The 14,824-nt window shown below is 40.6% G+C and overlaps 1 protein-coding gene across 1 annotated transcript in view; it reads left to right on the top strand.

Moving 5' to 3' along the window:
* Positions 1-12,724, top strand: part of stm (starmaker) — a 13,426-nt gene extending 702 nt beyond the window's left edge. Inside the window, exons 2-21 of the mRNA XM_076994035.1 lie at positions 253-308; positions 620-637; positions 971-1,021; positions 1,383-1,421; positions 1,640-1,678; positions 2,371-2,409; positions 2,664-2,708; positions 2,865-2,897; positions 2,983-3,021; positions 3,184-3,225; positions 3,344-3,388; positions 5,935-6,999; positions 7,092-7,157; positions 7,243-7,269; positions 7,355-7,405; positions 7,490-7,528; positions 10,135-10,188; positions 11,629-11,679; positions 11,929-12,005; positions 12,154-12,724. Of these exons, the coding sequence (XP_076850150.1) occupies positions 253-308; positions 620-637; positions 971-1,021; positions 1,383-1,421; positions 1,640-1,678; positions 2,371-2,409; positions 2,664-2,708; positions 2,865-2,897; positions 2,983-3,021; positions 3,184-3,225; positions 3,344-3,388; positions 5,935-6,999; positions 7,092-7,157; positions 7,243-7,269; positions 7,355-7,405; positions 7,490-7,528; positions 10,135-10,188; positions 11,629-11,679; positions 11,929-11,966 (1,837 nt within the window). The 3' untranslated portion in view covers positions 11,967-12,005; positions 12,154-12,724. The remainder of the gene's footprint in view (positions 1-252; positions 309-619; positions 638-970; positions 1,022-1,382; positions 1,422-1,639; positions 1,679-2,370; positions 2,410-2,663; positions 2,709-2,864; positions 2,898-2,982; positions 3,022-3,183; positions 3,226-3,343; positions 3,389-5,934; positions 7,000-7,091; positions 7,158-7,242; positions 7,270-7,354; positions 7,406-7,489; positions 7,529-10,134; positions 10,189-11,628; positions 11,680-11,928; positions 12,006-12,153) is intronic.
* The last annotated feature ends 2,100 nt before the right edge of the window (positions 12,725-14,824 follow it).

Below are 14,824 nucleotides of genomic sequence, written 5' to 3' on the forward strand. Positions count from 1 at the left end.
GACAGATTTGTGATGACTGCAGAGTGAATGGAGGTTCAGGGTTTACAGAGGTGTTCTTATATGTTGAGTTAACTGGATATTTCATCTGGCTATTTATTCATTTAAAATGCATAAATATTAAAAGTCTACATTTTAAGTCTTGTATTTCACATTTATCATTTTGTAAAGACCCCTGTAATGCCTACTGAATTTTAATGACTTTTTTATTATCATTGAATATTCATTATTTTGCATTTCTCTTCATGTCCATAGGACAGTAGTTCTACTCTTTGTGTTAGTGGGTGTCGTCCTGTCTGCACCACTAAGTGGTAAGGAAATGCTCCGTCTCACTCTTACTCAGTCCATGTCAGTTGAACTATACTGTGTTTTGGTCAATAATAATGTTGCATTTTCCATTAAATATATATTATACATGTATAGTTTCAGTAAAGCACCCAGCAGAACTGTAACATTTGAAATGTCTTTTCAAAGGGGACTAGCTGCTTGTAACCAGAGCCCAGATCCCCCTGAGCAGACAAAGACAATCTGTTCACCTGTAGAATTAGGGCCTCTATAGGAGACTGAATCTTATAGCTAACCAAGCTGAGGTGTTTCATGTCTGCTTTTCTCTGCCCCCCAGATGGGACAGACATCGATGGTAAGAATATTTCCTAATTATTACCCATGCCCGTTCTCACACACATTCCCATGGTAACAGTTGTGCTCATTCTATTATTGTTTTGTAAATGAAAAGTAATTACTGTAACTGCCTAGATGTCTTTACAGATAACACCCATAAAGCAAAAGTATGAACATACAGATTCATATTGATATTACAATTGTTATTGTTTACTAATTTTTAAATATATAAATCTTTTATTGTCTTTCTTATTGAAAAGGCAATCCAAAAAGCAGAAATCACCATAAATGCACAGTACAGGTGTGATCAGTATGTACTATGTAAACCAGACTCTGGCTCCCCCTTTCTTAGGTGTTAATAATGCAGCCCCACCAACTCATAGTCCTGGGAATGAACACTTAGGTGAGTGCTACTAGCAAACAAACAAACAAACAAACAAACAAACAAACAGACAGACAGACAGATAGATAGATAGATAGATAGATAGATAGATAGATAGATAGATAGATAGATAGATAGATAGATAGATAGATAGATAGATAGATAGATAGATAGATTTTATTTTCTCACACTCAGGCTTTATCAGAGGCTTGTGAGGATCTAAGATTGCACTACAAATATCCAAATAAATAATATATAAACTATATATAGCAAAATGTCAATGTTGGTCCATAGCAGCAAATCAAATAAAAGAAACACAACACCAAATATGAATATGATATGAAATATAACAACAGTGATTCTGAAAATGTTCTTTTACCAGGAATCACAGATGGAAAAGACTCTTCGGAGAAAACTCAAGGTATGTCAGATCGTACATAACGATGACTAGCCCTTTCCATCACGGATCCTTCATCTGGCAAAAAACTCTATAAGATTAATAATAATTAATAAGAGAAAAATGTAAAAGAGAGAGTCTCATAAGGAAGAACACTACACTATAGCTGTGTGACCGTATGAAGTACACTATGGCTGTGTGACCGTATGCAGTACATTATAGCTGTTTGGCTCCAATTTCAGATGCAAATGACTCTGTAGCTGATACTACAGGAAAGCCAGGTAAGATCTCAAAAACAAAGAAAACATATCAAGTTATATCTAAGACTGAATGTACAAAGAAAAAAGGAACAAAAGAACAAAATAAGAAATAAAGAAGAAGCCTTTTCAACATGTAGGCACCTAATGTGGTATGTACAAATGAACAGGACATAAAACATCCTATCAGAGTACACAGTAGTCAAATATTTCACTCTAATGGTCAGCCCCATGTCAGGAACCCCATCACTCTTTCTGGGAAACTCAATGAATGGCTCTTTGTCATCTGAGTAAGTGTGTGGAGCATTAATGAAGCTCTTAAGTAGGAAACATGCATTCAGGGCCTGACTGGCCTCAGTGCTCTGTTCTGTCAATGTATAACCTTTAAACCAGGAAGTGAATAAAGTGTGTGTGTGTGTGTGTGTGTGTGTGTGTGTGTGTGTGTGTGTGTGTGTGTGTGTGTGTGTGTGTGTGTGTGTGTGTGTGTGTGTTTTAGGGGTGGGGGTAGAGGCTAGGATATACTGGTCACAGTTCTCTGATCTATTTGATCATTTATGACTCATTCTGTAATGCTGAAATAGTTCATATTTGTCCTTAGAGAGTTAGAGAATTTCTAACAGCTACAGTACAACTTCCCCCTGAGCAACGAGTTTCAGGATTACTTGAATACATTTGGTATAATCAACTTGTTCACTGATTTTTTTTTCTTTTTTAAGAGGTCAAAGGTGAAGATGAAGTGTCGTCAGACAGTAAGAGTAAGTAATCACTGTCCATTCAACTATGACATCCCTGTTCAATGAGATGACATGGTCCAGTGACAACTGTAGAGAACGGTGTCCACCACTGCAGAAACATAATGTTATAGTGTATTACTGTAATGTAAAACAAAAGAAATATATACATATTTTTTACATTTAATTGATATTTAGAATTTCTAAACAAAAGACACATTAACAATGAAATTGTGGGTAATGTTTGCCACTATGATAAAACACTTGATGTTCTCCAGATTCTGCTGTTGGGGCTGCAGAAAAGAAGGACACTGACATTTCTGGTGAGTCCACAGACACCTATGAAACAGGGATGGAACTGACTGTAAATGTTCTGGAATGAGATGGAACTGGCTGTAAATGTTCTGGAATGAGATGGAACTGGCTGTAAATGTTCTTGAACTGCAATTTATACCCCATACACGTGTTTCATTTTCTAGAACCAGCTGATTTGGAAAAGAAAGATCGCTCAGGTTAGTGAAAGCCAGATGTTATATGCCACATGCGATGGCTTAAGGAAAAACAGGGACCTAATGAAGTCCTTTTCCTCAACAACAGATGGCACTGATGAACAATTATCAGCCGAAACTCCACAAGGTAGAGTGCACAGCTCAGAATAATCATTACAGCCTTTTTAGAGAGAGAGAGAGAGAGAGAGAGAGAGAGAACAAGAGAGAGGAGAGAGATATCCAGCGAACAATTAATTTATGTCCAATTAATTTAGGTCCAAATAATTTATTAATTCATTCTTTTCTACAGATGAGACAAAGGACGTGTCAGACACAGAGAGTGAGTCTGCTGGTAGGTCATCAGGAACAACTCTAACAAGATATTAAGAAGCAGATTCAGTCAGAGCTGGAATTTTAAACCACTGTACTAATATTACACCACTTTACATTTTTTATGAATGCTATTTCAGGTACAGACTCAGCATTAAAAGCTTCACATGAAACGGATCCCCCAGGTAAGGCACACTGCAGCTGGGCTCTTACACACCCACACTCCTTCACCAGTGTCATCCACAAGCAAGGAATGGCAGGAAACCATGAGTGAAGCCAGAATTCAGATGAATTACTAAATCATTCATCTGTAAAATAAGATAACGGCAACAATATGAGAAACAGACCAGCCTGACATGAAGAACGTAGTTACTGTCAGGATGTGTTAAATAACATCTCAGATCAATCCAGTTCTGTCCGCATTAATGTAACGTTATTTAAGAGGAATGGCTGTAGGAATGGTTATAAATTCATGTCATATCTCGTAGAATCTGTAGCCCCTCAAAACCAACATAAGAGGCTCTCAGCTGCTGCTGTGTACAAGATCAATGGTCAATACAAGATCAGTATTTTTATTTTCTAAATTACTCAAAAGCTCATAGATTCATAAATTTAAACAAAGAGTTAAAGGATTGTCTCACTGCACTGCTGGATGAGCTGCTTGATGCTGGATAATTTGTTACAAGCCTTTAATGCATTATCTAATCTAATCTAATCTACCCCAGTCAAATTATATTCCACAGTATGTCCCCTTAAGGACTTGATATTGAAATAAAAAATTATATAGTTCCACTAATCTTCCACTAATCACACTACTTAGGCAAAGCAGTTACTGAATAACATTCCCAACTTTCACACTTATTATGGGGAGACTGAGGAGGACTCAAAGCATGGCTGACTGCGCACACACAAACCACAGACTCAAAACAAATGGGAATAAAACAAAGCAATAAGTGAAGGAACAACTCATTCATATTTTAATACTGCAGAAATATCAATTTTATTCTTTTTTATGACAAGAATAATATTGTTCAAATAATAAATGGTTTCTGTGCCAATGTTTTGTGCAGACATTGTGCAAAGTCTTTATGCAGAGATTTACAAGACAAGTATGGTTTTAATTGTAATAAGATTGTAATGTGTTGTAATGTGTAAGTGTTTGTAATGTGTGTTTGAGTGTGTGTGTGTGTGTGTGTGTGTGTGTGTGTGTGTGTGTGTGTGTGAGAGAGAGAGAGAGAGAGAAACAGAGGGAGAGAGAAAGATAGGGACAGATAAAGAAAGAGAGAAACTGAGTGAAAGAGAGAGACCGAAAGAGAGAGAAAGTGGGACAGGGAGGGAGGGGGTAAGACAGAGAGGTACAGAAAGAGATAGAGAGAGGGATAGAGAGAGGGGGGTATGACTGCAGTGATATGCACATGTGCATTGAAGCATGATGCTAAACAAGCACATGGGTCCAACCAGCCCCGTCAACAGGGGGGGACATGGGGGGCCTATCAAAGAGCCCAGCAATTTATTTTTTATTTAAAGTCTATAATTTTAAATAATCTTGAAATCTGTCATTAATATAAAATTATGTCCTCAAAATAAGCTCAATGGCTAAAATATATATGTTTTTTTTACCTATCTGCATATTTTCCATTAAGTGCATACACCCCCGCCTCCCACTGAAAAATGGTTTGATCCAGCACCGACTGTAGCCGGCTGGTACCCGCCCAAGTGGGAAATACAGTGGTGGATAGTTAAAGTCACGGACGTAATTTGGGGGGGGGGGGGGGGGGGGGGGGGACATGTCCCCCCCCCACTTTTTCAAAAGTCCCCCCCAGTTTTTACGGTTAAAACCAAATATTTAAATAGCGACGAATCCATGTCCCCCCCACTTTTGAAATCAAAATTACGTTGATGGTTAAAGTAAACAGAAATCTGTAGCACAGAAAAGAAAGGAAAAACATTTACCTGACAAATTTTAATGTTGCATTGTGTTCCAGGTTTGAAAAGTGCTGGAATTTAGGCTAAAGTACTTGAAAATGCTTGAAATTGTAACTGCTTCGTTTCACACCAAATAGCTATATGACTGAACAGTTCTCTTGTATTACGTTAACAAATATGAGCCTCTTGTAATTCCAGGAAGAAACATGAGAAAACGTGAAGACATTAAGATTGGGCGTTTTGAAAATAAACCACCATTAAATAATGTGATAAAAAGCGAATTATTTCGAATCATTTCGAGTATATGTATAAATATTTAACTTAATTAAGTTTAATGTTCTGGGAAATATAGAAATGGACCTTTAAAGTGACATACAAGTGCTTGAATTCCACCTTATAAAGGTGTATGAACCCTGCAAACCTGACTTTGTTCATTGTGCTGAAGTGCGGCACGCACAAAGTTTCAAAATTCGAGAGGTGCACGAAACTTGAAACTTTCTTGTCCCGGGCCCCAGCAAGACTGTCAACGGGCCTGGGTCCAACTGTTCGATTTGTAATAATTATGATTCTCATTACAGTCACATAGCTGTGAATCTGTTATGTAGCAGATCTAGGATAATGTATAAAAGTGACTCAGATCTGATTTAAAGGTTGTCTATACATCTTTAAAAACACTGGTTGCTTATTACATTCAGGAAAATTATATTGTATTTGTGACAATTCAAATGCAACATAAACTTATAATGTAACCCATAATAAAGTGATTCTCACTCCACAGTATTACCTGTATACTCTATCATTTCAGAATCTATCAAGGACAAACCTGATACCAGCTCAGACACAAATGACAACAGCAAAGAACAAGACGTAGACAAAAACACTGAGCCCGAGGACAAAGACACTGTGGAAAAACCTGGCCAGGACACAGATGGAGACAGCAAGGAGGCTAAAGACAAGGAAGACACTGACAAGCCAGACAAGCCAGATGTCCAGGACACCGAAGAGAAAGACATGGAACACTCGTCAGAGAAAGAGGGTGATGACCATGAAACAGACGCTTCTGAGAAAGACAGTGATAGAGACATGGCCGACTCCACAGACGTGACAGAGACTAAAGACAGCACAGAGGACACAGACAAAGACAATGACAAAGACATGGCTGACTCCACAGATGTGACAGAGACTAAAGACAGCACAGAGGACACAGACAAAGACAACGACAAAGACATGGCCGACTCCACAGACGTGACAGAGACTAAAGACAGCACAGAGGACACAGACAAAGACAGCGACAAAGACATGGCCGACTCCACAGACGTGACAGAGACTAAAGACAGCACAGAGGACACAGACAAAGACAGCGACAAAGACATGGCCGACTCCACAGACGTGACAGAGACTAAAGACAGCACAGAGGACACAGACAAAGACAGTGATAAAGATGCAAACACGGATGGTGACAGAGACAGTGACGAAGACAGTGCTAAAGACAGTGTTAAGCATGAAAAAGATGATGATTCAGACAGTACAGAAGCAAAGGATAAGGAGGATGGTACAGGGAAAGACAAGGACAGTGCTGATGAGGTCAGCGATGACATCAGCAACAATGAGGACAAGGGTCAGGGAGAGGAAGACAAGGACACTGACCAGGAGACAACAAGCAAATCCGAAGAGATGGGTGAGGACACGCCTTCCAAAAGCTCCCAGCACGGCCAAAAATCTCAGTCAGGCTCGGCCCAGTTCGACTCCTCAAGCTCTTCAAGTAAAGAAGATAGTCAGGACACACTGAAGAGCCTTGAGTCCACTGATCAAGACAGCTCGGATAGTGCTGACCAAGGAGGCCACAGCAGTTCAGAGACAGATGGAGAAGGTATACTACGGTTCACATTTATACTATTCATAGACAGTAATGTTTAGAGATGTGTTTTATTTAGATAAATAAGTAATGTTCTATTTTGGCAGTTACCAGTATTTCTTTAACAGTCACAGATGATGATGGTGCCAATAGTCCAGAGATGGAGTCCCCTGGTAAGGAGAACATTCAATCCTGTAGATGATATTGTGGTTTCTAGTTCTCTGGGTAATAAGTATTATTTGCTATCGTCTGAAACAGCTGGAGACTCTGAGAGTGATTCGAGGGGTGAGAAGCATGCACTGCCAAAACAGCACCTCTCTCTGTTTTACACACTATCTGAAAATAAGAATTTTTTCCCCACTTTCTCTAGCTGAGAATGACCATGATGACTCAGTAGAAGCAACAGAGGCAACATCACAAGGTAATTATGGGTAATCATTTAGTCTTGCAACAGTCTCTCCAAGTACAGTGCAGGAGCTGACATCCTCTTTTCTCACTGTAACAGAAGAACACGCTACTGAAGACACAGACTTGGACACTACTGGTACGTAGCACTGGGATGGGAGTTTACACAATGAAGCCCAGAGTCACAGTCAGGGTTAGAACACAGGGAGTGTACGAGTCACAGTCAGGGCTAGAACACAGGGAGTGTACGAGTCACAGTCAGGGTTAGAACACAGGGAGTGTATGAGTCACAGTCAGGGTTAGAACACAGGGAGTGTATGAGTTACAATCAGGGTTAGAACACAGGGAGTTTATGTGTCACAGTCAGGGTTAGAACACAGGGATTGTATGAGTCACAGTCAGGGCTAGAACACAGGGAGTGTACGAGTCACAGTCAGGTGAAAGAACACAGGGAGTGTATGAGTCACAGTCAGGGTTAGAACACAGGTAGTGTACGAGTCAGTCAGGGTTAGAACACAGGTAGTGTATGAGTCACAGTGAGGTTTAAAACACAGGGAGTGTACGAATCACAGTGAGGGTTAGAACACGGAGTGTATAAGTCACAGTCAGGGCTAGAACACAAGGTGTGTACGAGTCACAGTCAGGGTTAGAACACAGGGAGTGTATGGATCACAGTCAGGATTAGAACACAGGGAGTGTATGAGTCACAGTCAGGGTTAGAACACAGGGAGTGTATGGATCACAGTCAGGATTAGAACACAGGGAGTGTATGGATCACAGTCAGGATTAGAACACAGGGAGTGTATGAGTCACAATCAGGGTTAGAACACAGGGAGTGTATGAGTCACAATCAGGGTTAGAACACAGGGAGTGTATGAGTCACAGACAGGTGAAAGAACACAGGGAGTGTATGAGTCACAGTCGGGTGAAAGAACACGGAGTCTACGAGTCACAGTCAGGTGAAAGAACACAGGGAGTCTACGAGTCACAGTCAGGTGAAAGAACACAGGGAGTGTATGAGTTACAATCAGGGTTAGAACACAGGGAGTGTATGAGTCACAATCAGGGTTAGAACACAGGGAGTGTATGAGTCACAGACAGGTGAAAGAACACAGGGAGTGTATGAGTCACAGTCGGGTGAAAGAACACAGGGAGTCTACGAGTCACAGTCAGGTGAAAGAACACAGGGAGTCTACGAGTCACAGTCAGGTGAAAGAACACAGGGAGTGTATGAGTCACAGTCAGGTGAAAGAACACAGGGAGTGTATGAGTCACAGTCAGGTGAAAGAACACAGGGAGTGTATAAGTCACAGTTAGGTGAAAGAACACAGGGAGTGTATGAGTCACAGTCAGGGTTAGAACACAGGTAGTGTACGAGTCAGTCAGGGTTAGAACACAGGTAGTGTATGAGTCACAGTGAGGTTTAAAACACAGGGAGTGTACGAATCACAGTGAGGGTTAGAACACGGAGTGTATGAGTCACAGTCAGGGCTAGAACACAAGGTGTGTACGAGTCACAGTCAGGGTTAGAACACAGGGAGTGTATGGATCACAGTCAGGATTAGAACACAGGGAGTGTATGAGTCACAGTCAGGGTTAGAACACAGGGAGTGTATGGATCACAGTCAGGATTAGAACACAGGGAGTGTATGGATCACAGTCAGGATTAGAACACAGGGAGTGTATGAATCACAATCAGGGTTAGAACACAGGGAGTGTATGAATCACAGTCAGGGTTAGAACACAAGGAGTGTATGGATCACAGTCAGGATTAGAACACAGGGAGTGTACGAGTCACAGTCAGGGTTAGAACACAGGTAGTGTACGAATCACAGTGAGGGTTAGAACACAGGGAGTGTATCAGTTACAATCAGGGTTAGAACACAGGGAGTGTATGAGTCACAATCAGGGTTAGAACACAGGGAGTTTATGTGTCACAGTCAGGGTTAGAACACAGGGATTGTATGAGTCACAGTCAGGGCTAGAACACAGGGAGTGTACGAGTCACAGTCAGGTGAAAGAACACAGGGAGTGTATGAGTCACAATCAGGGTTAGAACACAGGGAGTGTATGAGTCACAATCAGGGTTAGAACACAGGGAGTGTATGAGTCACAGACAGGTGAAAGAACACAGGGAGTGTATGAGTCACAGTCGGGTGAAAGAACACGGAGTCTACGAGTTACAGTCAGGTGAAAGAACACAGGGAGTCTACGAGTCACAGTCAGGTGAAAGAACACAGGGAGTGTATGAGTTACAATCAGGGTTAGAACACAGGGAGTGTATGAGTCACAATCAGGGTTAGAACACAGGGAGTGTATGAGTCACAGACAGGAGAAAGAACACAGGGAGTGTATGAGTCACAGTCGGGTGAAAGAACACAGGGAGTCTACGAGTCACAGTCAGGTGAAAGAACACAGGGAGTCTACGAGTCACAGTCAGGTGAAAGAACACAGGGAGTGTATGAGTCACAGTCAGGTGAAAGAACACAGGGAGTGTATGAGTCACAGTCAGGTGAAAGAACACAGGGAGTGTATAAGTCACAGTCAGGTGAAAGAACACAGGGAGTGTATGAGTCACAGTCAGGTGAAAGAACACAGGGAGTGTATGAGTCACAGTCAGGTGAAAGAACACAGGGAGTGTATGAGTCACAGTCAGGTGAAAGAACACAGGGAGTGTATGAGGGCTAGAACAGCTCTGAGGAGTACAACAGCTTTACAGTCTACTGTGTGATTCTTCTGTCTCAGATGAAGATGGCACCGACGTGGATGAAGATAACACCATGCAGAAGACTCCTGAGAGTAAGTTGTCACACACTTGCATTGTTCACAGAGTAAAATAGACAGTTGTTGTAATGGCAGCAATGAGGAAATTCAAAGAAAAAGGACTGATCTCCACTCTTGGACCTTTAGAGCCCATGAATGATGTTCTGAACATGAATGATGATAATCATTGATATATGATATATATATATATATATATATATATATATATATATATATATATATATATATATATATATATATATATTGATATATATATTAGTGGTGGGACTTTAACGTGTTAATTTCGATTAATTAATTAAACAATTAACGCACTAAAAAAATTAACGCATTTTAACGCTTTTAACGCATGAGACACTTTTGCACCGTGGAATGTTTCTCAGTGCACGAGTTCCGGGCAAACAGATTATATGGACGTACAATAAGATCATGATGGAGATTACTGAAGAGGCTACGCTGGTGGATGGGTAATTTAAATATAAGAAACTTCCAGATGGAAGTACAAACACAAATAGTGTTTATGTAGGAAGGAGTTCGCTTATCACAGGAGCACTTCGCAAAACATGTTGGGGCTAACGCGCAGGTCAGTAATGATAACTTAGCTGCTAAATGTAGGCCTATTTCTAGTACGATAGGGTGACCAAACGTCCGTATTTCCCGGGACATGTCCGTATTTCACATCCTGTTCCGGGCCTCCCTGGTTTTTTTTTAAGTGTGGAAATGTCCTGGTTTTTTAAATTACCTTCAATGGACCATTAAGACTGGATTAAACTTTCGCGAGTGACCGTAGCGCGCGACTCCGCACGCGTTTATACATGACGCGTCACATTATTTGCAGTGTTGTTCGCTCTCTGTGGTCGAAGATAAAGACTTACAAGAAGCGCTGCACATTGCGTCAACTGATGCAAGTTACGAATTACCGTCCAGAAAGACAATGTCGAAGAAAATCCAGCAGCTGTATGATGAGGAAAGGGAAGTAAAACAGGTTATTGTGAAGAGCGCCACAAATGTGTCTCTGACTGGAGATCACTGGACCTCTGTTAGCAACAAGAATTATCTTGGTGTGACAGCTCATATTATAGATGATGAATCTATAGATGATGAAGATCCAGTCATTTGCTTTGAGCATGCAGAAGACAACTTCTACTGGTGGAAAAATAAACAAGATGTTGAAGTTTATGATTATGTTCATTGATTCATTCATCATTCAAACTTAAATTAATATTTCTCATGATAAATACTGAAATGCGAGTAAATTGCGATTAATTTTGATTAATTAATTACAAAGCTTCCGATTAATTAGATAAATTATTTTTTATCGTGTCCCACCCCAAATATATATATACACTAATTATTAAATTTTTCAAGGGTTTCAAGGGAGTAGATGTAGATTTTTGAAAAGATTTTGATTAGTTTTAATAAGAATTCAGAACATAATATGACATAATGTGTTGACAGCTGTTCCTGATACACCTGACCAGTCTGACCATGTCGACGACACAACACGAGGTACCTGGAATCAGAGAAATCAAAATCCAAAAGGCTTTTGAATCCCTGGGGCATTTTCAGAATGCACAGCTGAATTCAGTGCATACAAACTGTTTACATATATATGTAAGAAAATAATTAAGAATAGAATACTTTCAAAATGTTTGGAATCACAGCCACGTGATAACTATCCTTTTTGAAAAATGGACACACTAGAAAGAAGACTATATCATTCTATTCTATTTTATTCTACTCTATTCTATATTGTAGGGTCTGTAGTTGGAAGCAATCCACCTCTAAGTTCCTAGCATCCAGGATGCACATGAAAAAAGAAAACAGTTTAACAGGTAATTCTTTGTGTAATTACTTATTTGTGTGTGTGTGTGTGTGTGTGTGTGTGTGTGTGTGTGTGTGTGTGTGTGTGTGTGTGTGTGTGTGTGTGTGTGTGGATTTGTCTAAGTTTTCTCAGTTCATTTCTTGCTGTCTCATCTACAGGGTCATCAGAGTGAGTGACAGAGGAAGATGTGAAGTGTTCACTGAAGTGGTCACAATAACAACCCTTTGATTCTCATTAACATCTGACATTTTCAGTCCTTTCTATCTCTCCCCCAAATGGTGAAGGGTCCTGTCTCAAGGGTTCTGGGATGCAAATTAAATTATTCCGCTGTTTGGTGTACATTCTGTTTTTTAAAATTTGCCTTAATTCTACAACTGAACAAAGCAATGCGTTCCTGAACTTACGCTAACTCCTGTTTGTGGTGAAAATAGTTGCTAAGGTTCCAATGTGTGAAATGTGTTTCTCTTTGTTCCAATTTTGAAACCTATTAAGTAACAGCTATTAAAATGTTTCTTCTGGGGGAGTGATAGTGATGTATCATATGGGCTCTTCTCTTCTATTTGCGTTGCCGCAGAGATGGTCCTGATGAGACGTGTTGTGTTCCAGGTCCTCTGCTGACAGCATCCTGCTGACTCTCAGATGCATGTCTGCACTTCCCAATCTCAAACGCTATTGACATTCTGTAGATTAAGATGTTTTCTACAATAAAGTAAACATGTACAGACAGTTTTATGAAACATCCTATAAGTTCCTGTTTCTGGAGATGTATTTACTAATATTGTAGTGATATAATGGCACCGATTGTTATTAAATAATTACTGAAGTAACAAAGATGTATAGAATTAATGCCACCTAAATATGTACACATGGAGCAGTTCCAATAAAGACTGAGTGTCAGACAAAAAAGACTTTTTTTCAAAGCAAAAAACAGCACCCTCAAACAAAAAATGCATGCACACACGCACGCACACACACACACACACACACATAAGATATTTCAATTATTTAATAGTGATAATAATTCCATATAGAACAGGGGCATTCATATCCTTTGAGGCCTGACCAGGTATCGATTCAAGGCCTTTATCAGAATACCTCTGATCTGGAAAGCAGAGGGAAACTGACAAACGCAAAACATGGGAAAGACACGGTCAAGTGTGGAGACACCATGTTATGGCCAAGTCAAATTATATTTACTTTATGAACATCTTTGTAGTCAAACCCTTGGTCACTGGCCCTGATCACGAGCATGGTGATGAATGCGTCCTGAAGTGAGGTTTGCCTCTCTGTGTTTGAAGGGAACTGTTATCAGATGATGTGAATAAGGTTAAAGCTGGGTCATGTTTCAGCGTATGTGAGGAGAGCGTTATATTAGCACGGCTCTCCTTGCTTTGTCATTTTTTATTTTGAAGTCATCCAGCAGCCTTGATCACTCGACCGCCCTCTCAGACAGAGAGAGAGCTATGTTTTCATGTGTGACTCCAAATGGCTGTCAGAGGGGGGTTTCAGAGTCAGGTTACATCTCAGCTCAGCTTGGTGGTCCAGGACTGGCCCTCAGGTGAGTCCTGAAGAGGAGGACAACAGTCGCCAAACAGCTCCAAGACAAAGAGTCCCTGCTCTCTGGTTCAGACACCAGGCTTTTCCCAGCACCTGCCAGCGATTGGCCGCCTCACCCCGGCCTGACCTGTGGAGACGGCCACCCAACGTCCAGAGTGAATGTCCAAATGGACGTGTCCAGTGAAGCCTGACGCCACTGCAGCAGCAGGTGACTCAACCCAGCCTGACCTAGCCTAACCCGGCCTGAACCCCCCCCCAGCAGCAGAGCAGGGCGGAAGGGCACCACAGACTCACCGAAATATTAGACTTTAATTTAAGGGCTAAGAGGTTTTCAGTGTCTGCTCCACTCCCCCAGCTGATATGTGGGATATCTGTGAGAAAAGAACTACCTTTACATCCAGAGCAGTTCCTCCGCCAGCTGAAACTCACCTGACAGTTTCAGTTTGTTACATTTTTTTGCACCTAGAGTGTAAGATTAACCTCTGGGCATTTCTGTAATACTCCAACCCTGTGGGACTCGTTGAAGTAATAGTGTTGTTAATACTTTCATATGGTGATAGCAGAGTATACATTTCATTATTAAAAAAATGAAATGGCATAAGCTTTAAAAAAGACGATTCTAAGGATTATGTTCTAAACTACTAGTTACATTATAAATATAATTTTATTAGATTTTTATGTTTAAGTAATATTAAACCTGTTTGTATGTTTATTCATTTATACTTATAACGAACAAATACAAGTTAAGTTCAGGTATTGCTGACAAAGGAACTGGCTGAAACATGAACTGATTTGTTGAGTCCTCTGCTCTTGATTAATGTCATAAGCATCATCCAATCAATGTTATGGAGAATGTATTCTGACTGATCAGATGCACAATTGTTTCATACTGCCAGTGAAAGGTCACAGGAGATGGGAGGGAGGAGGTGATCTGATGCTCTGAGTCCACACTCCCTCCCTCTGTCCAGGGCTGAGTTACAGAAAGAAGTGGGTAGCTCGGGTACTCAAGCTCGTCCTGTAGTTTCAGGTGGATTGCATTTTAAAAAAGGGAGGAGCTTCTAAAAGAGTTTGAGATGTTGAAACAGGAGAACAGAGGTAAGAGTCTGTATGAGAAACAACAACAACAACAACTTGGTATGGATGTGTCTGCCCACTGTCTCAGAGTTCCTGCAGACTGGAATTGCGAGGAGGCTGTGTACGTTGTTGTGTGAGTAACATTTGCTAGCATACGATTCTCAACGCCAACATTCCTGATTTCCCAATAAAAAATGC

The sequence above is a fragment of the Brachyhypopomus gauderio genome, unplaced genomic scaffold (assembly GCF_052324685.1).
Source record: "Brachyhypopomus gauderio isolate BG-103 unplaced genomic scaffold, BGAUD_0.2 sc132, whole genome shotgun sequence".
Classification (NCBI taxonomy): Eukaryota; Metazoa; Chordata; class Actinopteri; order Gymnotiformes; family Hypopomidae; genus Brachyhypopomus; species Brachyhypopomus gauderio.